At 38.2% G+C, this 16,105-nt stretch overlaps 4 protein-coding genes across 7 annotated transcripts in view; 3 read left to right on the top strand and 1 right to left on the bottom strand.

The window, feature by feature from the left end:
- The window catches only part of LOC103511157 (ryanodine receptor-like), a 96,026-nt gene that overhangs the window by 68,560 nt on the left and 11,361 nt on the right, over nucleotides 1-16,105 (bottom strand). The window contains 1 exon segment of the mRNA XM_017444878.2: nucleotides 15,840-15,917. Coding sequence (XP_017300367.1) covers nucleotides 15,840-15,917 — 78 coding nt within the window.
- LOC103511154 (RNA-binding protein 33) lies at nucleotides 889-5,775 on the top strand. Of its 2 annotated transcripts, XM_008475870.3 has the most exons (4): nucleotides 889-1,476; nucleotides 2,014-2,847; nucleotides 3,773-4,322; nucleotides 5,101-5,775. In XM_008475870.3, exons 1-4 carry the CDS (start codon nucleotides 951-953, stop codon nucleotides 5,120-5,122), a joined length of 1,932 nt encoding a protein of 643 aa, XP_008474092.1. In that variant the 5' UTR covers nucleotides 889-950; the 3' UTR covers nucleotides 5,123-5,775. The 2 variants fall into 2 exon arrangements, with proteins under 2 accessions (XP_008474092.1, XP_008474094.1); XM_008475872.3 differs by lacking the exon at nucleotides 3,773-4,322 and having other exon boundaries at nucleotides 897-1,476.
- LOC103511153 lies at nucleotides 6,885-13,951 on the top strand. Of its 3 annotated transcripts, none has more exons than XM_008475869.3 (4): nucleotides 6,885-8,351; nucleotides 8,533-9,252; nucleotides 12,785-13,002; nucleotides 13,410-13,541. In XM_008475869.3, exons 1-3 carry the CDS (start codon nucleotides 7,082-7,084, stop codon nucleotides 12,994-12,996), a joined length of 2,202 nt encoding a protein of 733 aa, XP_008474091.1. In that variant the 5' UTR covers nucleotides 6,885-7,081; the 3' UTR covers nucleotides 12,997-13,002; nucleotides 13,410-13,541. The 3 variants fall into 3 exon arrangements, with proteins under 3 accessions (XP_008474091.1, XP_008474089.1, XP_008474090.1); XM_008475867.3 differs by lacking the exon at nucleotides 12,785-13,002 and adding an exon at nucleotides 9,686-9,709 and having other exon boundaries at nucleotides 6,922-8,351; nucleotides 13,410-13,951; XM_008475868.3 differs by having other exon boundaries at nucleotides 6,922-8,351; nucleotides 12,785-12,808; nucleotides 13,410-13,951.
- Nucleotides 14,176-15,580, top strand: LOC103511151. Its single transcript, XM_008475866.3, has 2 exons — nucleotides 14,176-14,674; nucleotides 14,993-15,580. Exons 1-2 carry the CDS (start codon nucleotides 14,191-14,193, stop codon nucleotides 15,208-15,210), a joined length of 702 nt encoding a protein of 233 aa, XP_008474088.1. The 5' UTR covers nucleotides 14,176-14,190; the 3' UTR covers nucleotides 15,211-15,580.

Raw genomic sequence — 16,105 nt, forward strand, 5'->3', positions numbered from 1 at the left:
TTATTATTATTACTATTATTATTATTATTATTATTATTATTACTATTATTATTTTGTAAATGAAATTGTAAATATTGAAATGTAAATAAATTGAACACGTCAAACCGTAAAAATTTGTTTATTCAATAGTACAAAAATAAGTTCATCATAAAACTCTAGAGGCCCAAAGCATAATGAACAAAGTTCAGGTTTCGAAAATATCTAGGAAGTGGGCATAAAATGCTTTTTTGACGGTAACTAAGATACTCGTAATATGTAAAAATGTAAATGTAATAATGCAGTTTCTTCGTGTTATTATGTCACAACTTTGGTACTCACTGCAGCATTGTAGGATTTTCTCAATATCTCAATAATCCTAAAATCCAATGCTTACCTACCATGCTGGCACCAATCGATATGCGCATTTATATGTCATAGCTACTCATTTTCCTCACGAGGCTGAGTGGGCCCCGCAACAGCTAGTCACGGAATCAATATTTTGCATGATACAAATTTCTTGACCCCGCCGGGATTTGAACCCGGGGACGATGAAGCTTAAAAATGTGTTTGAACTTGTGATTGATATTGTCATGCAATGGCCAAATGTAAATATCAAAAGTCAAATCGCGACCTCTTGAAAATATCTTTTGTAGGAACATTCCCAATTTTACAATTTCAAGTTTAACTGAACCGCATCTACAATATTGTTGCCCTTTGTACATAAATCAAATCATACATTTGAGAAAGAAATCGTAAAAAAAAAGTAGCTGGATCCGTCTTGATGTGTTTAGTCGAAGACCAACGCGTGATGGTTCCAGTACCGGGGTCCGGTATAGGAACAATGACCTACCCAGTTGTAGGTATATAAGTAGAGAGAGGAAAATGGAACAATAACGAATGTCAGTATTGATCCGTACACATGATAACATGGGCACCAGTCCGTCCATTTACTGGTTCGCTAGCACTATGGTATGATGTTGTTAGTACAATGTGTGTTGCTCGTGATTAACATTCTTGTTTTCGGCAACACCGCCGCCGCAGAGGAAAATGATCACACGGATGTTCATGGAGATATCACAGGAACCGGACCGCCAGGCAATATGTTTGATGAAGTGTTCAAATACGCCTTCAAAAACTATTACAACACGCCTACCTCAAAAGTGAACTCGAAGGAAAGTCAGAGGAAATCCCACAGGAATTATCCGAGACGGCAACATTATTACTACAATCAACCACCTCCTCCTCAACCCTACCCTGCACAGCCTTATCCTCAACAGTTCATCTTTCCTCAACACTACTACATGCCACCAGCAGCACCTCCTATGCCTCCTTATCCTGCCTATCAATATCCACCTTATTACCCTCCACACCCTCCTCCTCCTCATCATTACGGCTATCCTTACTCTCCAGTGAAGGAAAAATCTGCTGAAACGAAGACCACACAAAACCTGTGGGAGTTGTACCAACAGTTGAAGGCGAAATTTGAAACCACAGCAGGTAATAAACAGTTCAATATAATTTGTCAGGTCAGTGATTTCCAAGTCAAATTAATTTGGAATTGAGTGGGGAATTCGTTAGAATTGTATTCAATGTCCAATCCAAGATTGACAAATACCTACCATGACTATAGGTTAGGTCAATCCTGGACTGAGCTTAATTAGTTAACTTGACCAGGTTGTTCTTCTTTTTCGTCATACTCAATCACCTCGCAACTTTAATGGTATCAGCATTATTGCTCGCAATTCAATTTTATCTTTAGTTCCTTTAGGTATGACTGGTATGAGCTATTCGCATGCTACTATTGTTACAACTCACAGACTCGTCATTCAGACTCATTACTAAATAAAGGGCCGTTTCTAGTAGTTCAGGACCTTCAGAGGCCTAATTAATTCCAAAATTGAATCACTAATTTTATTTTTGGACAGGTGCACAAAATTTGTCACTTTTTCACACTACAAGTAATAACTTCAGGCTCCTGAAAATCTGACTAGATTTTAGAAGGTTGTTCAATCTTCATTCCTTTTTGATTTTCAGATACTACACAACCGGAATATCATCGATCTTATAATCGCAGAGTAGTTCAAAACAATAACTACTATGAAAACCGACTTCGAGAAAACCGTCGCTATCAATATCAGATCCATCAACAAAATCAGCAATATCAACAGCAACAACCCGAAGCTGAAAAAGCACCTGCTGCCCCAGAAGAGCCGTTTGTAAGATACTCAGCGGTGCAAGTTAAGCCGAAGAAAGATAACGAACGACCCATTCAATATACGTTGGCACCAGTACAAACAAGAGCTCCTCCAACCATTCCAGTCAGAGAAGAAGAATCTAAAGTGCCTCCTACCATTGTAGTTACCCGAGAAATAAGCACCCCAGTTCCACAAACGACACAACCAATTCCTGTGAACAAAGTTCAAGAGAAAGAAAATATATTTGAGCCTAGACAAGAAGAAGATAGTCAAACAAAGAGGGAAAAAGAAAAACGCTGGGAAGGTATTATGAGCAATATTAAATCTTCTCTTGGAATCACGGATGATTCCGAGAGTGCCACACTACCCGAGTATGTCAAGAGAGAACGAGCTCACATTGCTTCCTTATATTGCACTGACTCTCCTGAAGATGAAGAAGCTAAGAGAAGAGGCATAACATTAATATACAACTCACAACCGAATAGTCTCGAGGGTGGAGCACATATGGGATTCGATTGGGATGAAGAAAAAAAGCTCCGAAACAAACCCACTCGTGATATGTTACAAGTGTACAAGGAGTACAAAGAAAAGTATGAGTTCCCTGATTACCTAGCTGAAAAGCGAAGGATAGAAAGAGCCGAGTACAAGTACAAGAAGAAACTATTGTATAAAGGTGAGTAGGTACGTATTTTACATGGCCATACCCAGCTTTAGTGTCTGAAACAAGGTTGATATTGTTCATATCTTCGGTATCATTGCATGTACATATCTCAAAAAAGTTGGTTTTTCATTTTATGGTTCCCATATTTTAAGATTTTCAAGTACTTGTACCAATGAACTGTAATTTATCAATTATCGGGTGGATAATATAAAAGTAGGTATTCGTCCTAAGTAATATCGTAGAAAAATGGCTGAACCCGTATTCATTGTTTGTCGAAATCTAGAGAGATAGAATAAGGCAACGAGATGTCTATTTCAAATTTGAAATGAGGAAAATCCTACATGTTGAATATTCTCATTTGAATGTTGCCCACAATTATGCAACTAGGCGAGTTAGAACTTGGATTAGGGATATAAATAAAATGAGAGTAGAATACACAACAAGTCAGGTACTTGGAGCATTGCCCATATCAGTTCGCATTTTTTTACAATTCTGAATAATTTCTCTGCTCTCGTGTTCTCAAATTATTGATGACACATTTTTACGGACTTGAGTCCTTTGTGGCATAAGTGTTCAGCTGTTTCCAATAATTAACGTCTCATTTTTGCAACGTAAGATTTGAAAGTTCAAAGTACAAATTTTATATTGGAGGTTTTGCTGCGTCAACATGGGGAGGACAAACATAATATCACGTGAATTTGCAATTTCTCAATGAGATCGCCAGCTAGACAAAGTAATACTTGTATATGGTATCTCAAACCTAAAAGTGATGTTCTACTCCACCAGCATTCTGAACAACTTTCAAACTGCCTTATAAAACTATGATTGAAAAAGAACTTTGAAAAATGTCTCTCCAACATATTAGCAAATGATGAAGACTCTATGGATACGGTCCGCCGAACAAAATGTTAAAACAGAACTTGTCTGCTGATTCCAGTGCTAAGCTCGCAAGAATTTAAAGACAGACATGATAAAATGGGCAAAATAATTCACAGAGCCATAGCGCAAGAGTTTAAGCTCCTGGCGGTAGATCCCACCGTCTCTGATGACGAGTATACACCCCAGCCTGTCCTCGAAAATGAGAAGTATAAGCTGCTCTGGGATCTTGAGATAGTTGTGTCTGATGAGAGACATCTCTTATACAGCCGACCTGACATGGTGATATGGAATAAAAAACGAAACTCAGTGCGTATTGTTGATTTCGCCGTTGTCAACTATGACAGAGTCATCGAGACAAGATTTAGGAAAATGAAGAAATACAGTGAGCTTGCGAAAGAAATAATGCGGAAGTGGCATGTTTCGGATGTGAAGATTATTCCAATCATAGTAACCACGTCTGGATGTGTACCGAGTTGTCTGCGACCCAATCTAGCCCTACTTGGCGTTTGCAGTGATGCTATTCTAAAACGATTGCATGACTCTGTCATCATGTCTTCCTTTACGATCCACGACAATTTTGTGTCCAATCATTACCATTCACTTGAGAGGTAAACACATTGTATGAGGATATCTGTTCCCATTCCAACCTAAACAAACTGAATGTAAATTTAGAGTCACGGAATCAATAATTTGCATGATACAAATTTCTTGACCCCGCCGGGAATTGAACCCGGCGACGATGAAGCTTAAAAATGTTGTTGAACTTGTGATTGATATTGTCAGGCAATGGCCAAATGTAAATATCAAAAGTCAAATCGTGACCTCTTGAAAATATCTTTTGTAGGAACATTCCCAATTTTACAATTTCAATTTTAACTGTACCGCATCTACAATATAGTTGCCGTTTGTACATAGATCAAATCATACATTTGAGAAAGAAATCGTAAAAAAAAGAAAAAAAAAGTAGCTGGATCCGTCTTGATGTGTTTATTCTGTCATCATGTCCTCCTTTACGATCCACGACAATTTTGTGTCCCATCATTACCATTCACTTGAGAGGTAAACACATTGTATGAGGATATCTGTTCCCATTCCAACCTAAACAAACTGAATGTAAATTTAGAGTAGTAAATATATATATAAGAAATGTGTAGATAAACAATAAAGTTTAATAATCCCTAACGAAGGATCTCTGTATAGCTGATGTGAGCAATTCTCTATTTAGAACAGTAATAACTTCTTTGAATGAAGCCATTCTGAAAAATAATAATAATAAATAAATAAAAAAATACATGATAAGGCAGTTACTAATTACACGATAGTCGAAGTTTTTTTTCCAACATTTACAGGGTGGTAAGATTGATATATTCTTGTGTTTTGTTTCAGCCCGAGGCATGACCTACGATGATGGAAATTCAGATGACGGTGCTACACTGGGGGATAACACCTTTCTCAACTTGGGCAGGGATCCAAACTACTACCCGGGCGTTCTCAGATCATTCCTGAAAAAGTGATTATAATTACATAAAGAATATTCCTAAAGAAAAAGTGATTTTCTAAAGAACTTTCCTAAAGAAAAAGTGATTTCCCAAAGAACATTTCGGAAGATTTCCTAAACATTTCGGAGGATTACTCAGTCAATGGGTCAAATCCTAAAGCATGTACCACTCTTCAACTCCCTGTAGGTTAGGGAAATAGGGATATTATTGAGTGGATTGGAACACATCACAATGCCTTCAGGCACACCCCATTTGTCAGGGGGCTCGCTTTTTCTTGGCCTTGGGATCAATTTGATTTGAAGAAACTATTTACTGATGAAAATTTGTAATGAAACAATAAGTTGACAAAATAATCGAGAAATTGTATAATGAGTGAGTTAAAAATATATATTTTGTGAATGAGTGAGTTCCTGAAACAATTGAAACATGTAAAGGACTGACTCTGTAGTCCAGTGAGTAGTTCTTTCTTGTAATTCACTCACTTTCACACCTCCGATTGAAAGAAGTAAGGAAAGTATTGTATAAATAAAGTGTACATATGAAAATATTAAGATACACCTGATTTGAAGGTATTCATTTTCTTTAATAAGGATTCGGTTTAGGTTTAGTCTGGCTGAGGGACTATAAACAGAGAGTAGATCAGCGTCTAGCTAGGGGACTATAAACAGGGAGTAGACTAGTCCAAATTTCCTCACGCTATATCAATAGCGAAGGTTGAGTGCGAAGGGCATCCCACTCGGAAAATTTTGTTTAGCCAAAACCTGTTGGCCTCAAAGCGATCACTCTAAAGCTGATTGAGAGGCCGACGACAAACCCCAGCCGACCCCATCTGAACATGGGAAAAGGCGAAGAAGAAGAAGAAGAAGAAGAAGAAGAAGAAGAAGAAGAAGAAGAATATAAATCGCCGATTGTAAACGGGCTCTAACTATGAAGGTTCATTTAACTAGGTATAACAACGTGGTATGGTCTCTATTTACATTTCAATTTCGGTCGGACCACATTATATTTACCAATCCGAATGTCACAGTCCACATGGCGTGACCAACCAGCGTTCGAAATGTTTGCGTTGAAACCGCATTCAGAACACCGATGTGAGGATTCGGTTTCTTTTCGTATATTTATTTATATGTATCTTAGATGTCAATAAATTGGGTAGGTACTTTGAGGATTCGGTTTCTTTTCGTATATTTATTTATATGTATCTTAGATGTCAATAAATTGGGTAGGTACTTAGATCTAAATGTTTTAGATCATTTGTCTCCTAGTTTAGTCAGTAATGACAGTCAGTAAGTCGGCACTAAAAAGGATAGTGAGATATAACAATTTGGTTATGCGAACATATTCAGGTATGTAGGTATAATTTTCAAAATGGAATACAACCCTGCCCAAATACCCAAGACTGAAAGTTTCCTATACCACGGTAGGGTAAATAAGGTCTCCTATATTTTAAAAGGAAAATACATATTGTTTTTTCTGAAGAAGAAAAAATACAATTAAACCATTTTTAATGAGATCCCACATTTTTGCGAAAAATTTTCCATTGGCATTCACAATAAAAATTTAGTTCACAATAATAATTAATGAGTCTCATAAAAATGGCGAGACCAGCAAATGAAAGTGTATTGACTTTCTCTGATCAGTGACACTGATAAAGCATTTCCAAAATGTGAGCAATTTCAGAACACCAGTTTCATCACAACATATGACAGTGTCAGATGTGTGGGAGAGAGTGGTTATGAATCGCTTTAAAAACTTCTCTTTTCAACGTTCTTTAGTCAAAAGGTGAATTTTCCGCTTTGATATAAGGTATAATGTGAGTGTGAGTCGCTCTTATCTATACGAAAATCCATAAATAGCCTACCTTAAAGATGTTGAACAAATATATTGATGTTGTATTTTGTGTTACTTTCCTAAGTAGATCAGTTATATTGATCAAAATCGAAAGTGATTACTCGACCATTAGTCCATTTGAAGCCGCTGCTGAATTCAATAGGAAAGTCAAACTTATGGCTGAAAACAAAAACTATACCAACTCAGAGTCTTTCTCAGATATCGAAAGCATATCAAACGTAGAGGATTTTAATAAATATGTTAGGGAACACACCTCCGTTGAAATATTTTTACGAACTACCATTGATCCTAAGTTCATTACCAGAGTAAGAAGACCCATGGGATACCACAGAAATGTTATGATGAGTCGGTCAACTCCCAAGGTTCAGCAGGAAACGAAAGTTATTACTTCAACGTGTAAAACGACTACCGGTAAGAAAGAAAAGACAGAACTATCAACACCATGGCGAATAACACCGTACGCTAATTATGACAGTGAACATGAGCGAGCAGTACAAGCAGAATTTCCTCATCGGAAAAAACTCATGGATGGAATCAAAAAGAAAATTGTATTGCGAATGTACAACAAAACATCAGAAGAGATTTCCTACTCGGAAGAATCTGTACCATCGTCCTGTGCATGTCACGCAGGGAACTGGTCGGAATCGTATAACTTTCATGAAAAATGGAAACAAAAAGAGTGCAAGCCTGCTTTCTTGAATTATCAATATGGACTAGAGCTGGACGGCACTAAGTTTAGGAAGGGTCATGAACCGAAACATTTAAAACAGAAACATCCAAAGAAATCAAGTGAAGCTGTAGAAAGTGAACCATCAAGTTCCAGAAAATACAAATCTCGGATAAAGAAAAACAAAAACTCATTAGAACCAAAATATTCAAGAGAATCAAGTGAAGCATCAGAAAGTGAAGAATCTATTTCCAGAGAACACAGATCTCGGAAGAAGAAAGTTAAAAACTCGTTAGAAAATAAGTTAAATTACCCTTACTCTCACTTACCAATGCACCAAGGACCTATGATGTATCCTCCTCAATACATGGGGTATCCACCAATGTACTATCCTTACGCCATGCCTCCACACATACCTCCTCCGTATTATCCACAATATCATCAACCTCCGCAATATCATCAACCTCCGCAATACTATCAACCTCCACAATACTATCTTAATGATGCGAATGAAAAACTTGAGGAGCTCCATAGAGAAATCAAAGAATTGAAAAATAGAACAACAGTTAGTCTTTGGGAACAATATTTGAAGCTGAAACAGAAATTTGAAACAACACAAGGTAAATTCTTATCCAATTAAATGAATTAAATCTAAATCAAAGCAGTTCATATTTTGAAAATAAATATAGGTACCTATGTAAATACTGACACCAGAATTAACTTTTAGTCTACCTTGGATTTTCCCTGTAAAAAATATCATTAAAGTTATTTATTTAATTTATTTATTTTTAAATATTTCAGAAGTTGCCAAAATGTCATACAATGATCGAATGGACAATTACAGAAAAATGGAAAGGAAGGAGCCCTATTTTACCAAATTCCAACCAAACGTCGTCGAAGATATACCACGACGACAAAACCGGGTGGACCTTCAGGGGGGACCTAAACCATACAGCATCAGTAACCGGCCCAATTCCAATTTATATGAAGGCTTTCAGAAGTTTCCTCCAAGAACTATAAAGGAAGAACATATCCCACAGCCAGACAAGGATCCATCTGCGAACCATATTCAAAGGAAGGAACATATAAACAAAAATGATTATTACCATCGACCACAACAAGAGTCGAGGATTTACCAGACTCGAGGATTTACCAGATTTCCAACACGACCGATCAACATAGAGACAACACAGGCAACTGTTGTGTATCGTACACAGACAAGAACTCCTATACAGTCTGAACAACACAGAACAGTTCCAAGAACAGTGCAGAGAGTTTCAATACATCAAGTACAAGACGTTACCTGGAGAAGTCACTCATTAAAACAAGCACACATAACCATCACAAATCCAACAACTCCACCCAGTCACCCCTCAATACCTCCAGGAGAGACTACAACAGAAAGTCATATGGACGCATACAGAAGGTACAAGGAACAATACGAATTTCCAGACTATTTATCCGAAAAGAGACGAATTCTAAGAGCCAAAGAGAAAGAACTGAAACGGAAACTATACGCAGGTAAGAAAAAACACCAGTCATAATATCGTAATGCCGTCACTGATCGCTAAAATGCAATCTATGAGTTCCAAGACGTGCAGAAATAGAAAAATCAGGAAGAAGAAGCTTTCATATGTGAGCCAAATAATAAACATACCTTTAAGAAATAATATACGTTGAGTATTATATCACGTATTGGGGAAGGAGAAATCAACTAGGTACCAAATTCGTTACTAGGCTTTATGTTAGACCAATGACCATAGGTTATTAAGTTGTAGGGCAGAATGTCAAAACTTATCTGAAGGTATCGTAAGAGCAATACATACAAAGCACAAAATTCCAGTTTGACAACGCGAGTATTTCAAGAGTTAGTGACTTCACTCATATCTTCACACATCTTCAATTACATATCGTACACACCATCCAATGTTTTGTCTGTTTCTCTGTGTTGCAGCTCGAGGAATGGTGTACGATGAAGGTAATGATAAGTATTGTACGTGTGTCTTGTTTCACTTACAGATTTTGTTCTTCTTTTAGATTAGATAGATAGTTTTTATGCCCTTCTCTACTTTCTATTTGGCATAAAAAGGGTAAAAATCTCTTACCAAAGTTTTTCCCTAGGAATGTGTTGGGGGAAAACCTTTCATCCCACAACAACGAAGTTGAGATACCTACATATCTACTATCTGCCAGAGATGAAAAAGCACAGATCCGTGAATTCCTTTGTTTATTTTTTCTGAATTTTTTCTCAACTTTTCGTTCTTTTTCAAGTATAATAATACCTACCTCCCTACCCAACGCAATCCTCCCCTTTGTCCCCTGACATAATTTGTCTTTCTTTCTTTTTTTTAATGCGGATTTCAGCAAAAATTTCATTTTCAGGAGTGTAATCACATTGTACAGAAGAGAAAACAAGGTTTTTACATTATTTTCACATCATACCTCCTTTTTTTTTTTTATCAAACAATGGGTGTACGACTTCGGTTGGAGGAATGATAGGTAAATAGTAAAGAAGAGACAGTTTCTAGGGGAAGAGGGAAGAAAGGAAAGAGCAGAAGAGAAGGAACAAGGGGAGAGATGAGCTGGTTCGAAGGAAATAGAGAAATAAAGAGTAGGAAAATAAAAGGGATGAAGGGAGGGAAACAGGGAGAGGGAGGAAACAACGAAGAAATGACCTAGAAAATGAGACAGACGAAACTTAAAAAAAAAAAACATGGATAGCAAGATGGTAGTTCAATATGGTACCCGTTCGTTTTCTTTCGAAAGAATTTACTGGGTGTAGTAGAAAGAAACATTGCCAAATATAGAAAAGTTCTAGAAGGGAGGCCCTCACTTTCAATCCAGTAGTAAATTCACACAGGAAGAAGTAGAGAATAGATAGAATAAGTAGGGAGTCAATACAGCACAAAGGACCAAGTAGAAAATGGATTAAGAGGGAGTGAACAAAGAAACCAAGTGAACATTTCACTTCAACAGATAACTGTAGATGAGTGTTTGTTTCATTGCCGTTTTTATTTCGGAGCAATGACAAAACTGCTACACTGGACTCGTGGTCTGTGTCGTAGCATGCCCATCCCGTAGTATGTCCCCCATCAGTATAGGAAAGGGTGTGGAAACTCTCAAGTAAAACTGTATATGAGGGTAGTGAAATATTGTCAGTTGTCAGCAAAGAAGAGCTAAAACACAAAGCAACATGTCACGATGGAGGGAGAAAAATAATTTGGACAAGATGAAACGGGGGGATAAAGGATTTGGAAAATGGAAAGATATTGAAAATTTGGACTGGAACCAAAATAAAAAGGAAGGGAGAAATATTGTACATTGTCTAGGACTGAGAAGAAGTAATGCTAAAAAGAAAAAAAAAAGAAATAAAATGAAAATCTTGATATAAATTTTCAGTGTTGTGATTGTGCTGACAGTCGGGATGCTGAGAATTTGAAAGATGAATCTTTAAGGAGAAAAAGGATGAGACGAAATTGAATAAAGGATAATCCATCCCCCTAGCTAGAAGTAATACTTAATAGCTTAGGAGATATTGTACGAGTATATTTAAAGAATAAAATAAATATAACACATACAAATATTTCAACTTCAATCCAACACTATTCAAAAACTCTCAATTCTCAAAATGTTTTCTATTCAAAACTGGAAACGCGATTATCTCTAAAGGTGTGTCCAAACAGAGTCGACCGCGACGATCGACATCGACTGCAACCGTACAATGCCTCGACAACATAGATTCACCACGTCGATCGACGGCGTCGAATATGTGTGGACACAGCTTTCACAAACAAGGTAACTACAGCTCTCACTGCCAACGTACCACGTCTATACTGTATGCCAGACGACAGAACATTTTGCCTGTAGATCTGACAGTTAGCAGTTACCCAAAGCAAGTCGATCAAAAGGCGAAAACCACGGAATCTAGGGTGGGGAAGGGAACAACCTTCACTATCTAACCCCGCCCTTAATCTATGAAAGCCAGTCACACTTAGGCCAGCCACTCACTCTCAGGTAGACCTGACAGACACACCTGGTCAGATCTGAATATCAGGTCTACCATCAAGTACATTACATTACATTGAAATGGGGGTCTTTTCTGACGAAATTCCTGTGTGCGGAGTCCAGTATGTAGGACTATTGCACCCAAAACCATCAAGTACGTATAAGATAGACCTGACAGGCGGATCTGATCAGGTGCACCTGTCAGTTCTACCTGATAGTGAGTGGCTGGTCTTAGAATACTAATGGCCGGGAACACTCTCTGAGATTAAACTTGGTTTGAGTTTAACTCTTGGATTAAGCAATCTGATTCCCTAAAAAGTTTGAAATCAACCTACCAGTTTGCTTAATCCAGGAATTAAACTTTCACTAAATCTAATCTCAGATAGTGGTCCCAGCCAAAAATCAAATAAATCTCAACATAGAGAACGATTTTTCGATTAAATTTCTAATGTTAGGAGCTATTTTCTAATTCTAAAGGAGAAATATTAATACAACATAAATGTATAACATGAAATCTACATAAAATAACTATAAAGGTATCGAAGAAAACAGTCATAGGAAGAACTAGAGAAGGGGAAAGGAAACACTCAAATTCGAAAGTAGATAGTAGGTACTGAAAGAGAAAGTATTGAGTAGAAAATCCACGTAGAAGACAACATTAAAATGTTATGCAAATTTAGAAAGCATTAAAAAAATCAGGAGGAAGAAGCTTTCATATGTGAGCCGAATAATAAACATACCTTTAAGAAATCATTACATAGGTTGAGTATTATATCACGTATTGGGGAAGGAGATATCAACTAGGTACCAAATTCGTTACTAGGCTTTATGTTAGACCAATGACCAATTGACCATATGTTATTAAGTTGTAGGGCAGAATGTCAAAACTTATCTGAAGGTATCGTAAGAGCAATACATACAAAGCACAAAATTCTAGTTTGACAACGCGAGTATTTCAAGAGTTAGTGACTTCACTCATATCTTCACAAATCTTCAATTACATGTCGTACACACCATCCAATGTTTTGTCTGTTTCTCTGTGTTGCAGCTCGAGGAATGGTGTACGATGAAGGTAATGATAAGTATTGTACGGACCTATTCGTAGACTATCGGGACAGGCCCAACTTTCTCAGCAACGACGGTGCCCTGTTCCATCCACCTGGCAACCTGCTCGGGCATAAGATGGGCGATTTGCTCTTCGCGCCGCCAATCAATCGATTTAACTACAATCCTTACGACATGAAATCCTTTTTGAAATAAACACAGGTAGGGGGGAGGATAAAACTGGTGGGGAGGAGGATGAAATAGAATAGAGCAGGAGGCTAGACCCTCTTTTAAAACTTTTCCTCAAATGATAATGAGACCCAAAATTTCATCAGCAAATTTCCTTGATGTGTTGAATATACATTTTATGTCAAATTATATCAAAATTGGACGAACCGTGCTAGAGCTATCATATGACACAAACAACAAATGTAAAATCGTCGAGTTGAACTTTACTTCGTTCGGTTAGCTATTGTTCTTATTCATCCGTTTCGACGCACCGTGTTTGAACCGTGCTAGAGCTGTCATATGACACAGACAAACAACAAATGTAAAATCGTCGAGTTGAACTTTACTTCGTTCGGTTAGCTATTGTTCTTATTCATCCGTTTCGACGCACCGTGTTTCAGAGCCACCGCGTATCACCACCCGTCCGGCAACCACAAAATACTTCCTTTTTACCTTCAAGGACAAGATGGAATACTTTAAGTGGTTGTTTGACGACAAGAGTCTTCCATTGGAAACTTCTACGCACACCCCGTTCAACAATGCGCCCACCTTTAAGATGAGAAATGAGGCGGATCAGTGGGCTTACTTCAAGTGGCTAATGGGAGACAAATCCCTCGAGATCGATCCAATAAGTTGATGCGAGAAAAATCCGCTCCTATACAAAACTTTACCGATGAGATGTCGACGTGAATAAACAGAATAGATATTAGTTGTTGCAGGAGGAGTGGGTAGAGCGGAAGGTGGAACAGAAAAGGAATACCACACAAGTCACGGCGAGTACGGAAAAAGAGGAAATAGCTCGAATACCTTGATAGAAAAAGTGCATTGGAAAGATAGATAGAATATTGTACGTCTGCTTTCAGAGAGAGAGAGGGAGGAACAGAAAAATGTGCGGAATGAAGACAGGAACGATTTTATAAAAGTGACTGAAAGAAAATTTGAAGAATTTATTTAAGTGATGGTATTCATTCATTTTGAAATTAATAAAAAGAAGTCTGATCTCATTTTTACTTGCATTCTCTTTTCTTTCATGCTTAGAGCAAAGTGACGAGTAACCAGGTACACAAGGTCTGGAATGTTGACAATTTCTTACAGGGACCACAAGGCCTGAATACTAGGCCTGTGGTAGAGGTCCATTGTACTCTCGAGTAGTGATAAACATCAGCATGGAAATGTTCAGTAATGATTCACATAGCCAGTGTTTGGGTGACAACATGTGTCGTCTTGCTGTCTGCCTCCACGACGAAAAAAAGTGGCAAGTTGGAGAAGAAACTTTCCGACTTACTGGATGACACACATCGCACGCTCCACCATGGTAAAAACCTACATGAAGACAAGCTATCCTCTACACCCGCGGCACATCGTAGCACAACACCCAGTACGCTACGCAGCTCCAAATTCCCGGTCTGGCATTACATGCATGACTATTCCAATGAAACGTTCGAAGGCCAAACCGTGAACTACGACACTTGGAGAAGGCCTATGCCCTCAACAGACGAGGTAATTGCCCACTTCCGTGAGAAATACCCGCGAGACAAAAGGCCTCGGTATACAAAGTACAACTTCACGGAGATAGGGTCCATATTCGAACAAGCATTCATCGATGGTGAATTCAATTCCAAGGATTACGACTACTTGCGAACGGTGATGAAGAGAAACATGTCAGGTAAGGGCGTTTGTATATTATGTTTAGGACAGTTGAAAGACCATGCTAGTTGAAAGCCCACCAAGAAATCTTTGAAATCTCACAAGCAGTTCGCGAGATCCTTGATTAATGGACGGGGATTCTGATTTCTTTAGATCTCTCTGTTGATCAGACCTCTTTATTTGAGCCTTTTTTCTATGCACTCTTAATTCCAAAATTCATTTCAAAATACCCATTTGGTTACCGAATTACCGATCCTAATCTAAATCTCGTGTTAAATATAAATACTTAAATAAATAACAATTATAAATAATTTTACACTTCCATTCACATTCCCAGGCATTCAAATTACAAGGAGCCCCTTCGAGTTTTTGACGACCCGTAAACGAAAGTTCAAACCCTGGAAGGACGCAATGCAGCATAGCTACCAAGTGGATCCTGACTATAAAAATGAAATCTTGGGTATCAACACAACTTGGCCGGCATGGCTATCAACACCCATCAATCAAATAGACGACGACATGATAAATATGTGGATGATTCAGAATAACTACTAGACATAGCATCAAGCGTGCCGGGAGGCGCGCGAACGTCAAGAGTTCGAAGCGCCTACCGGTTAATTTTTTAACGCGAAGTGTTTTTTGGGGGATAGAACCTTCACAAAGTTACGGAGACATTAATGAAGACAACTACTAAACAACTTCAGTAGTGCCAGGTGGACTGTGGATCTGAAGATCGGTAGTTTGAGTTCCGGAGATCGTTAAGGGTCGAGTGCATTGGAACACATCACATGCCTTCAAGCACACTCCATTTGTCAAGGGTCTTGGTTTATCTGGCCAAACCGATCGTAGTGGTCATTCTACAAGCCTAGCACGTAGAAAAACCGGATTCGAATCCCGGTAGCCGCCGCGCCGATTGTTTTCCAGCTTACATTCTTCGGCGCACTTAGCTTCTTATGCTGAGTTCTGCACAAATTTGAATCTCCGGCTTAACTTAACCGATTTTGATGAAATTTTCTTCCGTCATTTGTAGTTTTCCCTCTACAACTACCTAAAAACAGTTAGTTTCTCTGTGGCGTATAATATCTCGAGTAGCGCGGTCAAACTTTCTTGACTTGGCGGGTCAGAGCGTTACCGCGCTCCTTAATCCCGGATTCACGAACTCGGATAAATATTATTTTACTTACCATATCACTGTTCTGATGACGTAACAGGATAGCGTTGCCATAGAGAAGTGTTCTGTGTCCAGATCCGGTACCTTTGCCCTAAAATAAATCAAAACAATTGGCATTAGTTACAATCTGAAATGAAATTTATTCGGCTTGTTGAGGTAGAAAAACACCCTTCACTTCACGTGACGTTAGGGCAGTGTAGTTTTCGTGAACGCAGTTACCAACTATTACGAAAAAAATACGCCCCTCCACGAGAATGTTGTTTTCCAATGAAATGATGG

This window comes from Diaphorina citri, unplaced genomic scaffold (genome assembly GCF_000475195.1).
Source record: "Diaphorina citri unplaced genomic scaffold, Diaci psyllid genome assembly version 1.1 scaffold681, whole genome shotgun sequence".
In the NCBI taxonomy this organism is placed as follows: Eukaryota; Metazoa; Arthropoda; class Insecta; order Hemiptera; family Psyllidae; genus Diaphorina; species Diaphorina citri.